Source organism: Chlorocebus sabaeus, chromosome 19 (assembly GCF_047675955.1).
Source record: "Chlorocebus sabaeus isolate Y175 chromosome 19, mChlSab1.0.hap1, whole genome shotgun sequence".
NCBI lineage: Eukaryota > Metazoa > Chordata > Mammalia > Primates > Cercopithecidae > Chlorocebus > Chlorocebus sabaeus.
Genome location: NC_132922.1, coordinates 26,172,129 through 26,194,356, shown reverse-complemented (window position 1 = coordinate 26,194,356; position 22,228 = coordinate 26,172,129). Strand labels below are relative to the sequence as shown.

At 42.5% G+C, this 22,228-nt stretch overlaps 1 protein-coding gene across 1 annotated transcript in view; it reads right to left on the bottom strand.

Moving 5' to 3' along the window:
* Nucleotides 1-22,228, bottom strand: part of LOC119627093 (uncharacterized) — a 58,945-nt gene that overhangs the window by 7,402 nt on the left and 29,315 nt on the right. The window contains exons 11-24 of the mRNA XM_073006879.1: nucleotides 21,495-21,586; nucleotides 20,022-20,043; nucleotides 16,957-17,036; nucleotides 15,159-15,180; nucleotides 12,413-12,516; nucleotides 11,926-11,947; nucleotides 11,582-11,623; nucleotides 9,617-9,702; nucleotides 8,165-8,186; nucleotides 5,452-5,525; nucleotides 4,966-4,987; nucleotides 4,622-4,663; nucleotides 2,657-2,742; nucleotides 1,203-1,224 (exon numbers count right to left, since the gene is read on the bottom strand). Of these exons, the coding sequence (XP_072862980.1) occupies nucleotides 1,203-1,224; nucleotides 2,657-2,742; nucleotides 4,622-4,663; nucleotides 4,966-4,987; nucleotides 5,452-5,525; nucleotides 8,165-8,186; nucleotides 9,617-9,702; nucleotides 11,582-11,623; nucleotides 11,926-11,947; nucleotides 12,413-12,516; nucleotides 15,159-15,180; nucleotides 16,957-17,036; nucleotides 20,022-20,043; nucleotides 21,495-21,586 (738 nt within the window). The remainder of the gene's footprint in view (nucleotides 1-1,202; nucleotides 1,225-2,656; nucleotides 2,743-4,621; nucleotides 4,664-4,965; nucleotides 4,988-5,451; nucleotides 5,526-8,164; nucleotides 8,187-9,616; nucleotides 9,703-11,581; nucleotides 11,624-11,925; nucleotides 11,948-12,412; nucleotides 12,517-15,158; nucleotides 15,181-16,956; nucleotides 17,037-20,021; nucleotides 20,044-21,494; nucleotides 21,587-22,228) is intronic.

Genomic DNA, 22,228 nt, shown 5'->3' with positions numbered 1-22,228 from the left:
ACAGCCATCTGTGCAGAAATGGAAAAGATAATCCTAAGACTTTAAATAATTTATATATGCCTCAAATAACCATGGTAACTGAAAAAGAATAGTGTTAGAGGATGGACATTCAAGAGAGTGAAATCTACAAAAAAAAAAAGATAAATTCAGATAGTGTGCTCCTAGTTCGGTGGCACCCATAAGTATCACAGACATAGAATAGAGAGCCCAGAATTAAATGCATACATAAAGTCAGCTGATCTTCAACAAAGGTACCAAGAATACACAATGGGGAAAGGAAAGCCTCTTCCACAAATGGTGGTAAAACTGCATATTCTCATTCAAATGAAGAAATGGAATGCTGACAGTGTGCTCAAGGTTGTGCTTCTCCCTCCATTTCCAAGACACTGGAGCTTTTATAGTGAGCCCAGAGTGAGTTTTCATTCTGTCCTCTGCTCCCAGGGAGATGTCTTGATACCAGAGGTCAACAGCAAGCACAGACAAATGAATGTGCTGCCATGAAACCTAATAGTTCATAAGGTAAGGATCCATTTCTCCTATGCATCTGGGCACACCGCAGAAGAATTCTGTCTCCAGGATTAAGTAACTGCCTGTGACAGAACTGTGTGCCAAATCAAAGGCTCTGACATATTGCAGTGGCAGAGGCAGAAAAGAGCAGGTGTTCTCAGAAAAATCACCTTTAAATAATAAGATGTGATCGAAATCACAGGATACTCAAAAACGTAGTACTTCTCACCCTGATGACATTGAACTCTGAAAATAACAAATTCAGCTTATATTTACTTTTTCTCTTTCTACACCCTCCCTCAGCCTCCTAAGCAGCAGGTATAACATGAAGGTTGCTGGAAATGCTGTTTTATTAGATCCCACCTGAAGTCTTGTTGACTACCTGGAGAGGCATCCTCTTCCCTGCTGAGATTCTCCAGAATCCACTCTTTAGAACCACCAACACCAGAATAAGTCAGTGAGAGGTGCACTTCTCCTACTCCAGGCGAAGACACACTGGCTCACACAAAATCTCCTGTTGATTCTCTGGGTTCACACACATTTCTACAGCCCCTCTGCTCATAGTTACCCGCTTGCAAAATCATTTGCTCTCACCACACCCCCAATATTTTTTAACAGGAACCCAGATTAAGGTTTCTACATATGAAAGCCAGCAAATTTGTTTCTCAGAAAGTGACTTAGTTGAAGGTACATACCCTGGACACGTGATGGTAAAATCTGCAACGAGAAAAAAGAACATGCTATGAGGATCAGATCAATTCTGCTGCACCCCTTACACAGACCTGTTAGTCTCTTGATGACTTCAGAAAACTAGTTGTGAAACAGTGGTTGAATCAAAGGTCAAAGACCAAACATTTTAGCATAAAGGACACGTGTGGAAAAGACAAGAGCTTTTCCCACAGAATTTATCTTTGAGGTTGATGTAGATTGCTAAATGCACAGGGCCTAATCCAAGGAGAAAAACTGGTGTGGAGGAAACTGCCTCTGCATCAGTTGATGATGGATGCAGTCCTTCAAAAACATCCTAGTGTGTCATGTATTAGATGAAAAGAAACTCCCACTGACATCCATCCTCACACAGAGAATTGTGTATGTTGTACATAATGTGCCGTGTCATATTTCTATATCAAAATTAATTGAGAAGAAAAGAAATAGGGTGAAAAATATAATGTATACACTGGCCCATTTTTAAGACAAAATACCTTGAACCAGTTTAGGTCAGCAAAGGACAGAAGAAATAGGTTCTTTCTTGGATGGGCAATGCCTGCTTGTTGGGCCCCTCCTCCTCCCCACTTAGTTGCCCTCACTTGAATCAAAGAAAATTAGTCTAAGACGAAAATTTACTAGCCTGCAAAGTATCTCGCTTTGTCTGTTCTTATCACCCTACCCAGCTACTTGAAGAGCCCCTGAGCTGACTAGGATGATAATGCATTGTGGGCTGCAAAAAAATGCAGTAAGAGAATCCTGGAAAAACACCTAAATCCCCCAACAACAATGAGTAGGCCACACCCAGGAAAACTGTAACCCCACAGTACTCAGCCTATGAGGAACCAGGGGAGAGACCTGCACACTAGGAGATAAATTGCTCATTGAAACTCTGCTGGGTGTGTCTGCCCCTCAGACACCGGATCTTGCAACACTATCAATAAAAGTCTCACTTTTGGCCAGGCGCAGTGCACTGGATCTTGCAACACTGTCATTAAAAGTCTCACTTTTGGCCAGGCACGGTGGCTCATGCTTGTCATCCCAGCACTTCAGGAGGCCAAGGTGGGTAGATTACCTGAGGTCAGGAGTTCCAGACCAGCCTGGCCAACATGGTGAAACCCCATCTCTACTAAGAATACAAAAATTAGCTGGGCATGGGGACATGGGGACACATGTTGTGATTCCAGTTACTCGGGAGGCTGAGGCAGGAGAATTGATTGAAGCCAGGAGATGGAGGTTGCACTGAGTTGAGATTGCACCACTGCACTCCAGCCTGGCCAGTTGAGCGAGACTCTGTCTCAAAAAAAAAAAAAAAAAAGGAAAGAAAATCTCACTTTGCTGTTTTTCAGCTCCATGAGTCTGTTCTTTGGGTTTGGACTGGTAAGTTTGTTTCTCACATCAGAAAACCAGCATTTCCTTAGAAGACAAAGAAAGGTGGTCTTACCTGGACATCATCATCATCATCATCATCACCATCATCATCTTCACTTGGTGGTGGTCTCACTAAACCCAGGTTGTCCTCAGAAGAACCTGGAAGGACACAGAGAAAAGATCAGTGCCCTGGTTGTTTGTGACTGTGAGTCATTCCGAGCTTTGCTGGATGTGGTGTATGGAGCTGGTTAACAAGCATGGACTCAGTTGATGCTGGGTGGAAGGGAGATGGCAGAGGAGGGGAGCAGCAAAGACATGAGACATGGAGGTGTTGGCCTTGTACTAGAGGCATCATGCAGCAACACAAAACAGTCAACCCAAAATGAAACAAAAACACACACTAAGGGTTAATGGAAGAGTGCCTTCCTCCTTCTGAAATATCTTGAAACTCTTCTAACAAACAACATTTTCTTAACATATTCAAGACCATATCAGTACACTAGGATCCAATTATGCTGCTACTACATTTAGCATCTCTTTTAAAGGATTTATTACTTAATTAAAAGCTTACTTTATTGGTAAAATGGATTCAATTGTACCCAAATTATTCTATTAGTCACACATTCTTTTCATAATTTAGAAGTTAAATTTTAAAATGCTACAATTAAAAATAGTCATGATTGGCCAGGTGCGGTGGCTCACGCCTGTAATCCCAGCACTTTCGGGGGCCAAGGCAGGCGATCACGAAGTCAGGAGATCGAGACTATCCTGGCATGGTGAAATCCCATCTCTACTGAAAATACAAAAAATTAGCCGGGCATGGTAGCGGGCACTTATAGTTCCAACTACTTGCGAGGCTAAGGCAGGAGAATGGCTTGAACCTGGGAGGCAGAGCTTGCAGTGAGCCGAGATCGCAGCACTGCACTCCAGCCTGGGCGACAGAGTGAGGCTCCATCTCGAATAAATAAATAAATAAAACAAAACAATAGTCATGATTTCCTCTTTGTAAGTCTTCTTCTGGAACCATGGTGTGTGCGAAAAGCCTACTGGCTCCTGTAATCTGGGGCTTCAGCAGCTCTGTGTCACTCTCCCTGAGGAGATGCCAGAAGTATCAGGCTTCATTCAAATGGGCCAAGCTCACAGACCCTGTTCTACCTACAATGAAGCTGAGAGACATGACTCTGAACACTTTTCTACCATGAGGATGAGTTTCCAGGTTCAAATATACATTAATTACTGAAATGAGGAAATGTATACCAATAGAAATGAACACATTCTTGAAAAACTGTCCGTGAGTACAGGGGTGATTTTTTGGTTAACCAGCTTACATAATTTTTTTTTATTTGATGCCTATTCATTCAGACATACAAAATATTCGTATAACAAATCACAAATTTGGCCAGGCACGGTGGCTCATGCCTGTTATTACAGCACATGGGAGGCCGAGGTAGGAAGATCACGAGGTCAAGAGATTGGACCACCCGGGCCACCATGGTAAAACCGTGTTTCTACTAAAAATAAAAATTGAAAAATTAGCTGGGCATGGTGGCACAGGCCTGTACTCTCAGCTACTTGGAAGGCTAAGGCAGGAGAATCACTTGAACCTGGGATGGGGAGGTTGCTGTGAGCGGGAGCCCATCACTGCACCCCAGTATGGTGACAGAGTGAAACTCCATCTCATAAAGAAATTCCCTTCATCACAGATGACACCCAGTGCTTAAGCCTACACCCCTTGTGCACAATCTCTAGGAGTGCTGACTAATCCAAACCAAAGGTTGTGATGTTCCACAGGCAGAAAAGAGCAGGTGGACTGCAAAGAGAGTCTCTCATAAACACGGCACCCCCATAGCCCATAGAGACAGTTCTTACCATGACGCCAAGAAACTCTGAGAACAACAAGACAGACCTCACACATATTTCCATTTTCTTTCTGATTTCATACCCCCTCCTTCAGCCCCTCCTCCTAATCAGCAGGGATAACCTGGAGGCTCCTGGGAACCTTTTCCCACTGGGTTTTTCCTGGCACATAGTTCCCTACCTGGATGAGTCTCCTCGTCACTTATACTCTCCAGCGTCAAGTCTTTAGAAAGAAAAACACCAGGATAAGTCATTAGAGAGAGTGACTCGCCCACTCCTCCTACATTACCTGAAGCTGAATGATGGGCTATTCTCCCACCCCATGCTGCTTCATACGTGATCCCCTCATCTTTCTTCTGGGTTGACAAACCTTCCTACAGCTTCTTGGGCCAGAGTTCTATACTGGCAGAATCACTTTCACGAGAACCCCAATCCTGTTTCCCAGCAGGAACCCAGAATCAGGTTTCTATACACCGAAGCTAGCAAGTTTTTCCCTCAGGAAGTGAGATATTTCATGGTACATACCGTTTTCATTCCAAGCTGTTCCCTGCAATTATATAAAAGTAAACATCGTGAGAATCAGATTCTGCTGTGCGCTTCACATAGATCTGTTATTCTCTGGACAACGATAAAAAACCAGAAGGTGGTACAGCGATTGAGCCATAGGTCAAAGTCCCCAAAGACTACCACAGAGGATAGCTATAGAAAAACCAGACCTTTATTCACAGAATTTACCTTTAATTTTATATGCAAATGCACAATGCTTAATCCAAAGAGGAAAACTGGTGTGGAAAATGCCTCAGCATTCCAGTTGATAATGGATGCTGTCATTTAAAAGCACTCTACCACATATAAGGTGGGAAGACACTCCTACTGAATTCCAGCTCCACAAAGAGAATAGGGTACATTGTACATAATGTGCATTGCCAGATTTTCATATCAAAATTAACTGAGAAGTGAAGGAATCAGGAAAGCAACATTGCTGTAGAAGACCAAAAAAGGGGATCTTACATGGACATCATCATCATCATCTTCATCTTTGTATCGTGGTGGGCATCTTAAAAACAAGCGGTCCTCAGGCCAAGCTGGAAGGACACAGAGGAAAGATCAGTTCATTGGTGGTTGGTGACTGTGAGTCACTCAGGGAGCTTTGCTGGATGTGGTGTATGGAGGTGGTTGATTAACAAGCATGGACTGAGTTGATGCTGGGCTATTCCCCTGAGTGGAACAGGGCAGAGAAGGGGAGCAGGAAAGACACGAGACATGGAGATCTTCACCTTGCACTAGAGGCATCAGGCAGCAACAGAGAAGAGTCAACCCAAAATGAAACTAAAATGCACACTAAGGGTCAATGGAAGAGTGCCTTCCTCCCTCTCAAATGTTTTGAAACTCTCCTAAACAAACAGCATTTTCTTAACATATTCAAGACCCTATCAGTACACTAGGATCCAATTACGCTGGTACTACCTTTAGCATCTGTTTAAAAAAATTGTTACTTGATTGAAAACCTATTGTATTAATGAAATGAACTCAGTTTTACCCAAATTACTCTATTCTATTAAGCATACACCCTTTTTCATAGAAATCATTTTAAAAATTAAATATTAATGTGCTACAATTAAAACTAGCCATGATTTCCTCTTTGTAAGTCTTCTTCTGGAACCAGGATGTGTGCACAAAACCTATTGGGCCCCTGTGATCAGCGGCTTCAGCAGCTCTGTGTCACTCTCCCTGAGGAGGGTCCCTAAAGATCAGGCTTCATTCCAACAGGCCAACCTCACACAGCCTGCGCAACCTACACCAGGGAAGCTGAGAGTCGTGACTCTGAATACTTTCTGCCATGAGGGTAAGTTTCCAGGTTGAAATATACATTGTTTACTGAAATGAGGAAATGTATACCAATAGAAATGGATGAATTCAGGAAAAAATGTCCATGCATACAGGGGTGATTTTTTTGGTTAACTAGCTTACAAAAAAAAAAAAAATTATTTGATGCCACTTAATTCAGATATACAAAATAGTGGTATAAAAAAATCACAAATTTGGCCGGGTGTGGGGTCTCATGCCTGTTATTTCAGCACTTTGAGAGGCCGAGATAGACAGATCATGGGGTCAAGAGATTGAGATCATTCTAGCCAACATAGTAAACCCATGTCTCTACTAAAAATAAAAAAATTAGCTGGGGGTGATGGCACATGCCTGTAGTCCCAGCTACTAGGGAGCTAAGGCAGGAGAATCAGATGAACCTACAAGGTAGAGGTTGCAGTGAGTAGAGATCACGTTACTGCCCCCTGTCTAATGACAGAGCAAGACTCCGCCCAAAAAATATTTAAAAATCACAAATTTTTATTAGTCATGTTAAATCTACCTTATGAGTTGTCAACATAAAGATTCTAGAAAGTAAAGAAGGTGCAAAGAAGTTGAAAGGCATCCCGTATTCATGGATAGGAAGAGTAAACCTGACTAACACACAATACTACACAAGTGATCTACGGACTCACAACAAGTGCTATGAAACTGCTAACAGCCATCTGTGCAGAAATGGAAAAGATAATCCTAAGACTTTAAATAATTTATATATGCCTCAAATAACCATGGTAACTGAAAAAGAATAGTGTTAGAGGATGGACATTCAAGAGAGTGAAATCTACAAAAAAAAAAGATAAATTCAGATAGTGTGCTCCTAGTTCGGTGGCACCCATAAGTATCACAGACATAGAATAGAGAGCCCAGAATTAAATGCATACATAAAGTCAGCTGATCTTCAACAAAGGTACCAAGAATACACAATGGGGAAAGGAAAGCCTCTTCCACAAATGGTGGTAAAACTGCATATTCTCATTCAAATGAAGAAATGGAATGCTGACAGTGTGCTCAAGGTTGTGCTTCTCCCTCCATTTCCAAGACACTGGAGCTTTTATAGTGAGCCCAGAGTGAGTTTTCATTCTGTCCTCTGCTCCCAGGGAGATGTCTTGATACCAGAGGTCAACAGCAAGCACAGACAAATGAATGTGCTGCCATGAAACCTAATAGTTCATAAGGTAAGGATCCATTTCTCCTATGCATCTGGGCACACCGCAGAAGAATTCTGTCTCCAGGATTAAGTAACTGCCTGTGACAGAACTGTGTTCCAAATCAAAGGCTCTGACATATTGCAGTGGCAGAGGCAGAAAAGAGCAGGTGTTCTCAGAAAAATCACCTTTAAATAATAAGATGTGATCGAAATCACAGGATACTCAAAAACGTAGTACTTCTCACCCTGATGACATTGAACTCTGAAAATAACAAATTCAGCTTATATTTACTTTTTCTCTTTCTACACCCTCCCTCAGCCTCCTAAGCAGCAGGTATAACATGAAGGTTGCTGGAAATGCTGTTTTATTAGATCCCACCTGAAGTCTTGTTGACTACCTGGAGAGGCATCCTCTTCCCTGCTGAGATTCTCCAGAATCCACTCTTTAGAACCACCAACACCAGAATAAGTCAGTGAGAGGTGCACTTCTCCTACTCCAGGCGAAGACACACTGGCTCACACAAAATCTCCTGTTGATTCTCTGGGTTCACACACATTTCTACAGCCCCTCTGCTCATAGTTACCCGCTTGCAAAATCATTTGCTCTCACCACACCCCCAATATTTTTTAACAGGAACCCAGATTAAGGTTTCTACATATGAAAGCCAGCAAATTTGTTCCTCAGAAAGTGACTTAGTTGAAGGTACATACCCTGGACACGTGATGGTAAAATCTGCAACGAGAAAAAAGAACATGCTATGAGGATCAGATCAATTCTGCTGCACCCCTTACACAGACCTGTTAGTCTCTTGATGACTTCAGAAAACTAGTTGTGAAACAGTGGTTGAATCAAAGGTCAAAGACCAAACATTTTAGCATAAAGGACACGTGTGGAAAAGACAAGAGCTTTTCCCACAGAATTTATCTTTGAGGTTGATGTAGATTGCTAAATGCACAGGGCCTAATCCAAGGAGAAAAACTGGTGTGGAGGAAACTGCCTCTGCATCAGTTGATGATGGATGCAGTCCTTCAAAAACATCCTAGTGTGTCATGTATTAGATGAAAAGAAACTCCCACTGACATCCATCCTCACACAGAGAATTGTGTATGTTGTACATAATGTGCCGTGTCATATTTCTATATCAAAATTAATTGAGAAGAAAAGAAATAGGGTGAAAAATATAATGTATACACTGGCCCATTTTTAAGACAAAATACCTTGAACCAGTTTAGGTCAGCAAAGGACAGAAGAAATAGGTTCTTTCTTGGATGGGCAATGCCTGCTTGTTGGGCCCCTCCTCCTCCCCACTTAGTTGCCCTCACTTGAATCAAAGAAAATTAGTCTAAGACGAAAATTTACTAGCCTGCAAAGTATCTCACTTTGTCTGTTCTTATCACCCTACCCAGCTACTTGAAGAGCCCCTGAGCTGACTAGGATGATAATGCATTGTGGGCTGCAAAAAAATGCAGTAAGAGAATCCTGGAAAAACACCTAAATCCCCCAACAACAATGAGTAGGCCACACCCAGGAAAACTGTAACCCCACAGTACTCAGCCTATGAGGAACCAGGGGAGGGACCTGCACACTAGGGGATAAATTGCTCATTGAAACTCTGCTGGGTGTGTCTGCCCCTCAGACACCAGATCTTGCAACACTATCAATAAAAGTCTTACTTTTGGCCAGGTGCAGTGCACTGGATCTTGCAACACTGTCATTAAAAGTCTCACTTTTGGCCAGGCACGGTGGCTCATGCTTGTCATCCCAGCACTTCAGGAGGCCAAGGTGGGTAGATTACCTGAGGTCAGGAGTTCCAGACCAGCCTGGCCAACATGGTGAAACCCCGTCTCTACTAAGAATACAAAAATTAGCTGGGCATGGGGACATGGGAACACATGTTGTGATTCCAGCTACTCGGGAGGCTGAGGCAGGAGAATTGATTGAAGCCAGGAGATGGAGGTTGCACTGAGTTGAGATTGCACCACTGCACTCCAGCCTGGCCAGTTGAGCGAGACTCTGTCTCAAAAAAAAAAAAAAAAGGAAAGAAAATCTCACTTTGCTGTTTTTCAGCTCCATGAGTCTGTTCTTTGGGTTTGGACTGGTAAGTTTGTTTCTCACATCAGAAAACCAGCATTTCCTTAGAAGACAAAGAAAGGTGGTCTTACCTGGACATCATCATCATCATCATCATCACAATCATCATCTTCACTTGGTGGTGGTCTCACTAAACCCAGGTTGTCCTCAGAAGAACCTGGAAGGACACAGAGAAAAGATCAGTGCCCTGGTTGTTTGTGACTGTGAGTCATTCCGAGCTTTGCTGGATGTGGTGTATGGAGCTGGTTAACAAGCATGGACTCAGTTGATGCTGGGTGGAAGGGAGATGGCAGAGGAGGGGAGCAGCAAAGACATGAGACATGGAGGTGTTGGCCTTGTACTAGAGGCATCATGCAGCAACACAAAACAGTCAACCCAAAATGAAACAAAAACACACACTAAGGGTTAATGGAAGAGTGCCTTCCTCCTTCTGAAATATCTTGAAACTCTTCTAACAAACAACATTTTCTTAACATATTCAAGACCATATCAGTACACTAGGATCCAATTATGCTGCTACTACATTTAGCATCTCTTTTAAAGGATTTATTACTTAATTAAAAGCTTACTTTATTGGTAAAATGGATTCAATTGTACCCAAATTATTCTATTAGTCACACATTCTTTTCATAATTTAGAAGTTAAATTTTAAAATGCTACAATTAAAAATAGTCATGATTGGCCAGGTGCGGTGGCTCACGCCTGTAATCCCAGCACTTTCGGGGGCCAAGGCAGGCGATCACGAAGTCAGGAGATCGAGACTATCCTGGCATGGTGAAATCCCATCTCTACTGAAAATACAAAAAATTAGCCGGGCATGGTAGCGGGCACTTATAGTTCCAACTACTTTCGAGGCTAAGGCAGGAGAATGGCTTGAACCTGGGAGGCAGAGCTTGCAGTGAGCTGAGATCGCAGCACTGCACTCCAGCCTGGGCGACAGAGTGAGGCTCCATCTCGAATAAATAAATAAATAAAACAAAACAATAGTCATGATTTCCTCTTTGTAAGTCTTCTTCTGGAACCATGGTGTGTGCGAAAAGCCTACTGGCTCCTGTAATCTGGGGCTTCAGCAGCTCTGTGTCACTCTCCCTGAGGAGATGCCAGAAGTATCAGGCTTCATTCAAATGGGCCAAGCTCACAGACCCTGTTCTACCTACAATGAAGCTGAGAGACATGACTCTGAACACTTTTCTACCATGAGGATGAGTTTCCAGGTTCAAATATACATTAATTACTGAAATGAGGAAATGTATACCAATAGAAATGAACACATTCTTGAAAAACTGTCCGTGAGTACAGGGGTGATTTTTTGGTTAACCAGCTTACATAATTTTTTTTTATTTGATGCCTATTCATTCAGACATACAAAATATTCGTATAACAAATCACAAATTTGGCCAGGCACGGTGGCTCATGCCTGTTATTACAGCACATGGGAGGCCGAGGTAGGAAGATCACGAGGTCAAGAGATTGGACCACCCGGGCCACCATGGTAAAACCACGTTTCTACTAAAAATAGAAATTGAAAAATTAGCTGGGCATGGTGGCACAGGCCTGTACTCTCAGCTACTTGGAAGGCTAAGGCAGGAGAATCACTTGAACCTGGGATGGGGAGGTTGCTGTGAGCGGGAGCCCAACACTGCACCCCAGTATGGTGACAGAGTGAAACTCCATCTCAAAAAGAAATTCCCTTCATCACAGATGACACCCAGTGCTTAAGCCTACACCCCTTGTGCACAATCTCTAGGAGTGCTGAGTAATCCAAACCAAAGGTTGTGATGTTCCACAGGCAGAAAAGAGCAGGTGGACTGCAAAGAGAGTCTCTCATAAACACGGCACCCCCATAGCCCATAGAGACAGTTCTTACCATGACGCCAAGAAACTCTGAGAACAACAAGACAGACCTCACACATATTTCCATTTTCTTTCTGATTTCATACCCCCTCCTTCAGCCCCTCCTCCTAATCAGCAGGGATAACCTGGAGGCTCCTGGGAACCTTTTCCCACTGGGTTTTTCCTGGCGCGTAGTTCCCTACCTGGATGAGTCTCCTCGTCACTTATACTCTCCAGCGTCAAGTCTTTAGAAAGAAAAACACCAGGATAAGTCATTAGAGAGAGTGACTCGCCCACTCCTCCTACATTACCTGAAGTTGAATGATGGGCTATTCTCCCACCCCATGCTGCTTCATACGTGATCCCCTCATCTTTCTTCTGGGTTGACAAACCTTCCTACAGCTTCTTGGGCCAGAGTTCTATACTGGCAGAATCACTTTCACGAGAACCCCAATCCTGTTTCCCAGCAGGAACCCAGAATCAGATTTCTATACACCGAAGCTAGCAAGTTTTTCCCTCAGGAAGTGAGATATTTCATGGTACATACCATTTTCTTTCCATGCTGTTCCCTGCAATTATATAAAAGAAAACATCGTGAGAATCAGATTCTGCTGTGCGCTTCACACAGATCTGTTATTCTCTGGACAACGATAAAAAAACCAGAAGGTGGTACAGCGATTGAGCCATAGGTCAAAGTCCCCAAAGACTACCACAGAGGATAGCTATAGAAAAACCAGACCTTTATTCACAGAATTTACCTTTAATTTTATATGCAAATGCACAATGCTTAATCCAAGGAGGAAAACTGGTGTGGAAAATGCCTCAGCATTCCAGTTGATAATGGATGCTGTCATTTAAAAGCACTCTACCACATATAAGGTGGGAAGACACTCCTACTGAATTCCAGCTCCACAAAGAGAATAGGGTACATAGTACATAATGTGCATTGCCAGATTTTCATATCAAAATTAACTGAGAAGTGAAGGAATCAGGAAAGCAACATTGCTGTAGAAGACCAAAAAAGGGGATCTTACATGGACATCATCATCATCATCATCATCACAATCAGCATCATCATCATCATCTTCATCTTTGTATCGTGGTGAGCATCTTAAAAACAAGCGGTCCTCAGGCCAAGCTGGAAGGACACAGAGGAAAGATCAGTTCATTGGTGGTTGGTGACTGTGAGTCACTCAGGGAGCTTTGCTGGATGTGGTGTATGGAGGTGGTTGATTAACAAGCATGGACTGAGTTGATGCTGGGCTATTCCCCTGAGTGGAACAGGGCAGAGAAGGGGAGCAGGAAAGACATGAGACATGGAGATCTTCACCTTGCACTAGAGGCATCAGGCAGCAACAGAGAAGGGTCAACCCAAAATGAAACTAAAATGCACGCTAAGGGTCAATGGAAGAGTGCCTTCCTCCCTCTCAAATGTTTTGAAACTCTCCTAAACAAACAGCATTTTCTTAACATATTCAAGACCCTATCAGTACACTAGGATCCAATTACGCTGGTACTACATTTAGCATCTGTTTAAAAAAAGTGTTACTTGATTAAAAGCCTATTGTATTAATGAAATGGACTCAATTTTACCCAAATTACTCTATTCTATTAAGCACACACCCTTTTTCATAGAAATCATTTTAAAAATTAAATATTAATGTGCTACAATTAAAACTAGCCATGATTTCCTCTTTGTAAGTCTTCTTCTGGAACCAGGGTGTGTGCACAAAACCTATTGGGCCCCTGTGATCAGCGGCTTCAGCAGCTCTGTGTCACTCTCCCTGAGGAGGGTCCCTAAAGATCAGGCTTCATTCCAACAGGCCAACCTCACACAGCCTGCGCAACCTACACCAGGGAAGCTGAGAGTCGTGACTCTGAATACTTTCTGCCATGAGGGTAAGTTTCCAGGTTGAAATATACATTGTTTACTGAAATGAGGAAATGTATACCAATAGAAATGGATGAATTCAGGAAAAAATGTCCATGCATACAGGGGTGATTTTTTTGGTTAACTAGCTTATTAAAAAAAAAAAAAATTTATTTGATGCCACTTAATTCAGATATACAAAATAGTGGTATAAAAAAATCACAAATTTGGCCGGGTGTGGGGTCTCATACCTGTTATTTCAGCACTTTGGGAGGCCAAGATAGACAGATCATGGGGTCAAGAGATTGAGATCATTCTAGCCAACATAGTAAATCCATGTCTCTACTAAAAATAAAAAAATTAGCTGGGGGTGATGGCACATGCCTGTAGTCCCAGCTACTAGGGAGCTAAGGCAGGAGTATCAGATGAACCTACAAGGTAGAGGTTGCAGTGAGTAGAGATCACGTCACTGCACCCTGTCTAATAACAGAGCAAGACTCCACCCAAAAAATATTTAAAAATCACAAATTTTTATTAGTCATGTTAAATCTACCTTATGAGTTGTCAACATAAAGATTCTAGAAAGTAAAGAAGGTGCAAAGAAGTTGAAAGGCATCCCGTATTCATGGATAGGAAGAGTAAACCTGACTAACACACAATACTACACAAGTGATCTACGGACTCACAAGTGCTATGAAACTGCTAACAGCCATCTGTGCAGAAATGGAAAAGATAATCCTAAGACTTTAAATAATTTATATATGCCTCAAATAACCATGGTAACTGAAAAAGAATAGTGTTAGAGGATGGACATTCATGAGAGTGAAATCTACAAAAAAAAGATAAATTCAGATAGTGTGCTCCTAGCTCGGTGGCACCCATAAGTATCACAGACATAGAATAGAGAGCCCAGAATTAAATGCATACATAAAGTCAGCTGATCTTCAACAAAGGTACCAAGAATACACAATGGGGAAAGGAAAGCCTCTTCCACAAATGATGGTAAAACTGCATATTCTCATTCAAATGAAGAAATGGAATGCTGACATTGTGCTCAAGGTTGTGCTTCTCTCTCCATTTCCAAGATACTGAAGCTTCTGCAATGAACCCAGAGTGATTTTCATTCTGTCCTCTGCTCCCAGGGAGATGTCTTGATACCAGAGGTAAACAGCAAGGACAGACAAATGAATGTGCTGCCATGAAACCTAACAGTTCATATGGTGAGGATCCATTTCTCCTATGCATCTGGGCACACCACAGAAGAATTCTGTCTCTAGGATTAAGTAACTGCCTGTGACAGAACTGCATCCCAAACCAAAGGCTCTGACATTTTGCAGTGGCAGAGGCAGAAAAGAGCAGGTGTTCTCAGAAAAATCATCTTTAAATAATAAAGCAAGAAGAGGTGATTGAAAACACAGGATACTCAAAAGCTCATAAACATAGTACTTCTCACCATGATGACGTTAAACTCTGAAAAGAACAAACTCGGCGTATATTTACTTTTTCTAAACCCTCAGTCTCCCAAGCAGCAGGTATAACATGAAGGCTCCTGGAAACGCTGTTTTATTAGATCCCACCTGAAAGTCTTGTTACCTACCTGGAAAGGCATCCTCTTCCCTGCTGAGATTCTCCAGAATCCACTCTTTAGAACCACCAACATCAGGATAAGTCAGTTAGAGGTCCCTCACTTCTCCTACTCCAGGTGAAGACACACTGGCTCACACAAAATCTCCTGGTTGATGCACTGGGTTCACACACATTTCTACAGCCCCTCTGCTCATAGCTATACACTTGCAAAATCATTTGCTCTCACCAGACCCCCGATATTTTTTAACAGGAACCCAGATTAAGGTTTGTATATATTAAAGCCAGCAAACTTGTTTCTCAGAAAGTGAGTTCAAGTTACGTACCCTGTACACGTGATGGTAAAATCTGCAATGAGAAAAAAGAAGATGCTATGAGGATCAGATCAATTCTGCTGCACCCCTTACACAGACCTGTTAGTCTCTTGTTGACTTCAGAAAACTAGTTGTGAAACAGTGGTTGAATCAAGGGTCAAAGACCAAACATTCTAGCAGAGAGGACACCTGTGGAAAAGATAAGAGCTTTTCCCACAGAATTTATGTTTGATTGATTTAGATTGGTAAATGCACAAGGCCTAATCCAAGGAGAAAAACTGGTGTGGAGGAAAATGCCTCTGCATTACAGTTGATGATGGATGCTGTCCTTCAAAAACAACCTAGTGTGTCATGTATTAGATGAAAAGAAACTCCCATTGACCTCCACTCTCACAAAGAGAATTGTGTATGTTGTACATAATGTGCCTTGTCATATTTTTATATCAAAATTAATTGAAGGAAATCGTGAAGGAAATAATGTATACAGTGGTCCTTTTTTTTTTTTTTTTTGAGACGGAGTCTTGCCCTGTCACCCAGGCTGCAGTGCAGTGGCATGATCTCGGCTCACTGCAAGCTCCGCCTCCTGGGTTCTTGCCATTCTCCTGCCTCAGCCTACCGAGTAGCTGGGACTACAGGCGCCCGCCACCTCGCCCAGCTAATTTTTGTAGTTTTAGTAGAGACGGGGTTTCACCATGTTAGCCAGGATGGTCTCGATCTCCTGACCTCATGATCTGCCCGCCTCGGCCTCCCAAAGTGCTGGGATTACAGGCGTGAGCCACCGTGCCTGGCCACAGTGGTCCATTTTTAAGACAAAATACCTTGAACCTGTTTAGTTCAGCAAAGTACAGAAGAAATAGGATATACTAGGCTCCTGTTTGGAGAGGCAATGCCTGCATGTTCAGGGCCCACCTCCTCCCTACTTAGTTGCCCTCGCTTCAACCAAAGAAGATTAGTCTAAGATAAAAGTTCACTAGCCTACAAATTGCTCACTTTGTCTGTTCTTATCAGCCTGCCCAGCTACTTAGGTCGTACGTAAGTCAAATACTTGAAGAACCCTGAGCTGACTAGGATGGTAATGCATTGTGGGCTGCAAAAAAATGCAGTAAGACAACCCTAGAAAAATGTCTCAAGCCCCTCCACAACAATCAATAGGCAACACCCGGGAAGATTGTGACTCCATAGTACTCAGTCTATGAGGAACCAGGGGAGGGACCTGCACACTAGGGGATAAATTGCTTAGTGAAACTGTGCTGGGTGGGTCTGCCCATCAGACACCAGATCTGGCAACACTGTCACTAAAGGTCTCACTTTCGGCCAGCCATGAAGGCTCATGACTGTAATTCCAGCACTTCTGGAGGCTAAGGTGGGCTGATTACCTAAGGCTAGGAGTTTCAGACCAGCCTGGCTAACATGGTGAAACACCGTCTCTACTAAGAATGCAAAAATTAACTGGCATGGGGACACATGTCTGTAATCCCAGCTACTCAGAAGGTTGAGGCAGAAGAATTTACTGAGGCCAGAAGTTTGCACTCAGCCGACATTGCACCACTGCACTCCAGCCTGGCTAACTGAGCAAGATTCTATCTTAAAAAAAGAAAAAGAAAAAAAAAGAGAGAGAGAGAGATGAGAGAGAGAAAGAGAGAAAGAAAGAAAGAAAGAAAAAAGAAAAGAAAAGAAAAGAAAAGAAAGAAAATTTCACTTTTGCTGTTTTTCAGCTCCCTGAGTCTATTCTTTGGGTTTGGACTGGTGAGTTTGTTTCTCACATCAGAAAACCAACATTTCCTTAAAAGACAAAGAAAGGTGATCTTACCTGGGTATCATCATCATCCTCATCATCATCATCATCACAATCACCATCTTCACTTCGTGGTGAGTTGTCCTCAGGAGAAGCTAGAAGGACACAGAGGAAAGATCAGTGCCCTGGGTGTTCGTGACTGTGAGTCACTCAGGGAGCTTTGCTGGATGTGGTGTATGCAGGTGGTTGATTAACAAGCATGGCCTGAGTTGATGCTGGGCTATTCTGCTGAGTAGAAGAGGGATGGCAGAGGAGGGGAGCAGCAAAGACACGAGACATGGAGGCCTTGGCCTTGTACTAGAGGCATCATGCAGAAATACAAAGAGTCAAGCCAAAATGCAACTAAAATGCACACTAATGGTCAATGGAAGAGTGCCTTCTTCCCTCTCAAATGTTTTAAAACTCTTCTAAACAAACAGTATTTTCTTAACATATTCAAGACCATGCCAGTACAGTAGGATCCACTTATGATGGTATTATATTTAGCATCTGTTTTAAAGGATTTATTACATAATTAAAAGCCTATTTTATTGATAAAATGGATTCAATTTTACCCAAATTATTCTATTAATCACACATTCTTTTTCATAAAGATCATTTTTTAAAATAAATATTAAAATGCTACAATTAAAAATAGTCATGATTTCCTCTTTGTAAGTCTTCTGGAACCAGGGTGTGTGAACAAAACCTATTGGGCCCCTGTGATCAGGGGCTTCAGCAGCTCTGTGTCACTCTCCCTGAGGAGAGTCCCTAAAGATCAGGCTTTATTCAAACAGGCCAAGTTCACAGACCCTGCTCTACCTGCACCAGTGAAGCTGAGAGATGTGACTGAACACTTTCTGCCATGAGGATAAGTTTCCAGGTTCAAAAATACATTAATTACTGAAATGAGGAAATGTATACCAACAGAAATGAACACATTCATGAAAAAATGTCCATGAGTACCGGGTGATTTTTGGTTAACTAGCTTATATAAATTTTTTTTTATTTGATGCCTAGTCATTCAGACATACAAAATATTGGTATAACAAATCACAAATTTGGCCAGGTGCGTTGGCTCATGCCTGTTATTGCAGCACCTTGGGAGGCCAAGGTGGGAAGATCATGAGGTCAAGAGATCGAGACCATCCTGGCCAATATGGTAAAACAACACCTCTGCTAAAAAAAAAAAAAAAAAAAAAAAAATTAGCTGGGCACGGTGCCACATGCCTTTAGTCTCAGCTACTTGGAGGGTAAGGTAGGACAATCACTTGAACCTGGGAGAGGGAGGTGGCTGTGAGCAGGCAGCACATCACTGCACCCGCAGTATGGTGACAGAGTGAGATTCCATCTCAAAAAGAAAAAAAAAAAATCACAAACTTATATTAGTCATGCTAAATCCAACTTATTAGCTGTCAACATAAAGATTCTAGAAAGTAAAGAAGATACAAAGAAGTTGAAAGGCATCCCATATTCATGGATAGGAAGACTAAACATGACTAACCACAATACTACACAAATCATCTACAGACTAACAACAACTGCTATCAAACTTGTAACAGCCATCTGTGCAGAAATGGAAAAGATAATCCTAAGACTTTAATGAATTTTTATGTGTCTCAAATAACCATGGTAACGCTGAAAAAGAATACTCTTAGAGGACACACATTCATGAGATTGAAATCTACAGAAAAGGAAAAAACAGAGAAATTCAGACAGCATGCTTCTAGCATGGGGGCACCCATAAGTATCATAGATATAGAATCGAGAGCCCAGAATTAAATGCACACATACAGAGTCAGCTGATCTTCAACAAAGATGCCAAGAATACACAACGGGGAAAGGAAAGCCTCTTCTACAAATGATGGTAAGAACTGCATATTCTTATTCAAATGAAGAAATGGAATGCTGACAGTGTGCTCAAGGTTATGCTTCTCCCTCCATTTCCAAGACACTGGAGCTTTTGCAGTGAGCCCAGAGTGACTTTTCATTCTGTCCTCCCTGCCCAGGGAGATGTCTTGATACCAGAGGTAAACAGCAAAGACAGACAAATGAACGTGTTGCCATGAAACCTAACAGTTCATAAGGTGAGGATCCATTTCTCTTATGCATCTGGGCACACCGCAGAAGAATTCTGTCTCCAGGATTAACCAACTGCCTGTGACAGAACTGCATCCCAAACCAAAGGTTCTGACATTTTGCAGTGGCAGAGGCAGAAAAGAGCAGGTGTTCTCAGGAAGATCATCTTTAAATAATAAAAAAGAGGTGATTGAAAACACAGGATACTCAAAAACCCATAAACACAGTACTTCTCACCATGATGACATTAAACTCTGAAAATAACAAACTCAGCTTATATTTACTTTTTCTTTTTCTCTTTCTAAACCCTCCCTAAGCCTCCTAAGCAGCAGGTATAACCTAAAGGTTGTTGGAAACGCTGTTTTATTAGATCCCATCTGAAATCTTGTTGCCTACATGGAAAGGCATCCTCTTCCCTGCTGAGATTCTCCAGAATCCACTCTTTTTTTTTTTTTTTTGAGATGAAGTCTCACTCTGTCACCCAAGCTGGAGTGCAGTGGCGCGATCTCAGCTCACTGCAAGCTCTGCCTCCCGTGTTCACGGCATTCTCCTGCCTTGGCCTCCCAAGTGGCTGGGACTACAGGCACTTGCCACCACGCCTGGCTAAATTTTGTATATTTAGTAGAGATGGGATTTCACCGTGTTAGCCAGGATGGTCTCGATCTCCTGACCTCACGATCCGCCTACCTCGGCCTCTCAAGGTGCTGGGATTACAGGCGTGAGCCACTGCGCCAGGCCCAGAATCCACTCTTTAGACCCACCAACATCAGGATAAGTCAGTGAGAGAGCTGCACTCACTTCTCTGACTCCAGGTGAAGAATCACTGGCTCACACAAAATCTCCTGGTTGGTCCTCTGGGTTCACACACATTTCCACAGCCCTCTGCTCATAACTATACACTTACAAAATCATTTGCTGTCACCAGACCCCCAATTTTTTAAACAGGAACCCAGATTAAGGTTTCTATATACTAAAGCCATCAAATTTGTTTCTCAGAAAGTGAGTTAGTTGAAGGTACGTACCCTGGACACGTGATGGTAAAATCTGCAACGAGACAAAAGAAGATGCTATGAGGATCAGATCAATTCTGCTGCACCCCTTTACACAGATCTGTTAGTCTCTTGATGACTTCAGAAAACTAGTTGTGAAACAGTTGTTGAGTCAAAGTCAAAGACAAAACATTCTAGCTGAGAGGATACATGTGGAAAAGACAAGAGTTGTTCCCACCAGAATTTATGTTTGAGGTTGATTTAGATTGGTAAATGCACAAGGTCTAATCCAAGGAGAAAAACTGGTGTGGAGGAAAATGCCTCTGCATTACAGCTGATGATGGATGCTGTCCTTCAAAACCATCCTAGTGTGTCATGTATTAGATGAAAAGAAACTCAGACTGAACTCCACTCTCACAAAGAGAATCGTATATGTTGTACATAATGTGCCTTGTCACATTTTTATGTCAAAATTAATTGAGAAAGAAAGAAATCAGGTGAAAGAAATATGTATACAGTGATCTATTTTTAACACAAAGTACATTGAACCAGTTGAGGTCAACAAAGTACAGAAGAAATAGCATATGCCAGGCTCCTGCTTGGATGGGCAATGCCTGCTTGTTTGGTGCTCCCCTCTCCTCCCCAGTTAGTTACCCTCACTTCAACCAAAGAAGTTTAGTCTAAGATGAAGGTGTACTAGGCTGAAAAATAGCTCATTTTGTCTGTTCTTATCAGCCTGCCCAGCTCCTTAGGTCATAAGTCAAATACTTGAAGAGACCCTGAGCTGACTAGGTTGGCAATGCATTGTGGGCTTCAACAAAATGCAGTAAGACAACCCTAGAAAAATACCTAAAGCCCCTCCCCAACTATCAATAGGCAACACCTGGGAAGACTGTGACCCCACAGTACTCAGCCTATGAGGAACCAGGGGACGGGCCTTCACACTAGAGCATTGCTTGTTGAAACTGTGCTGGGTGTGTCTGCCCATCAGACACCAGCTCTTGCAATACTGTCATTGAAAATCTCACTTTCGGCCAGGCAGGGTGGCTCACGCCTGTAATCCCAGCACTTCAGGGGGCCGAGGTGCATGGATTACCTGAGGTCAGGAGTTTGAGACCACCCTGGCCAACAGGGTGAAACTTTGTCTCTGCTAAGAATACAAAAATTAGCTGGGCATGGAGATACATGCCTGTAATCCCAGCTACTCGGGAAGCTGAGGCAGGAGAATTGATTGAGGCCAGGAGATGGAGGTTGCAGTGAGCCAAGATCGCACCACTGCACTCCAGCTTGGCTAACTGAGCGAGAAGAAAGAAAAGGAGAAAGCAAGCAAGCAAGAAAGAGAGAGAGAGAAGAAAGGATAAGGAAGGAAAGGAAAGGAAAAGGAAAGGAAAAATCTCACTTTTGCTGTTTTTCAGCTCCCTGAGTCTATTCTTTGGGTTTTGACTGCTGAGTTTATTTCTCAAATCAGAAAACCAACATTTCCTTAGATGACAAAGGTGGTCTTACCTGGGCGGCATCATAATCATCATCATCGTCACCGCCATCATAATCTTCACTCCGTGGTAGAGTTACTAAACTCAGGTTGTCCTCTGGAGAAGCTGGAAGGACACAGAGGAAAAATCAGTGCCCTGGGTGTTTGTGACTGTGAGTCACTCAGGGAGCTTTGCTGGATGTGGTGTATGGAGGTGGTTGATTAACAAGCATGGACTGAGTTGACGCTGGGCTATTCCCCTGAGTGGAAGAGGGATGTTAGAGGAGGGGAGCAGGAAAGACATGAGACATGAAGGCCTTGGCCTTGTACTAGAGGCATCAGGCAGCAACACAAAAGAGTCAACCCCAAATGGAACTAAAGCACACACTGAGGGTCAATGGAAGAGTGCCTTCCTTCCTCTCAAATGTTTTGAAACTCTTCTAAACAAACAGCATTTTCTTAATGTATTCAAGACCCTGTCAGTACAGTAGGATCCAATTACGCTGGTACTACATTTAGCATATGTTTTAAAGGATTTATTACTTGATTAAAAGCCTATTTGATTAGTAAAATGGACTCAATTTCACCCAAATTACTCTATTGTATTAACCACACATTCTTTTTCATAGAGAACATTTTTAAAATTAAATATTAAAATGTTACAATTAAAAACAGTCATGATTTCCTCTTTGTAAGTCTTCTGGAACCATCGTGTGTGCACACACCCGAAAGGGCCCCTGTGATCGGGGCTTCAGCAGGTCCTGTGTCA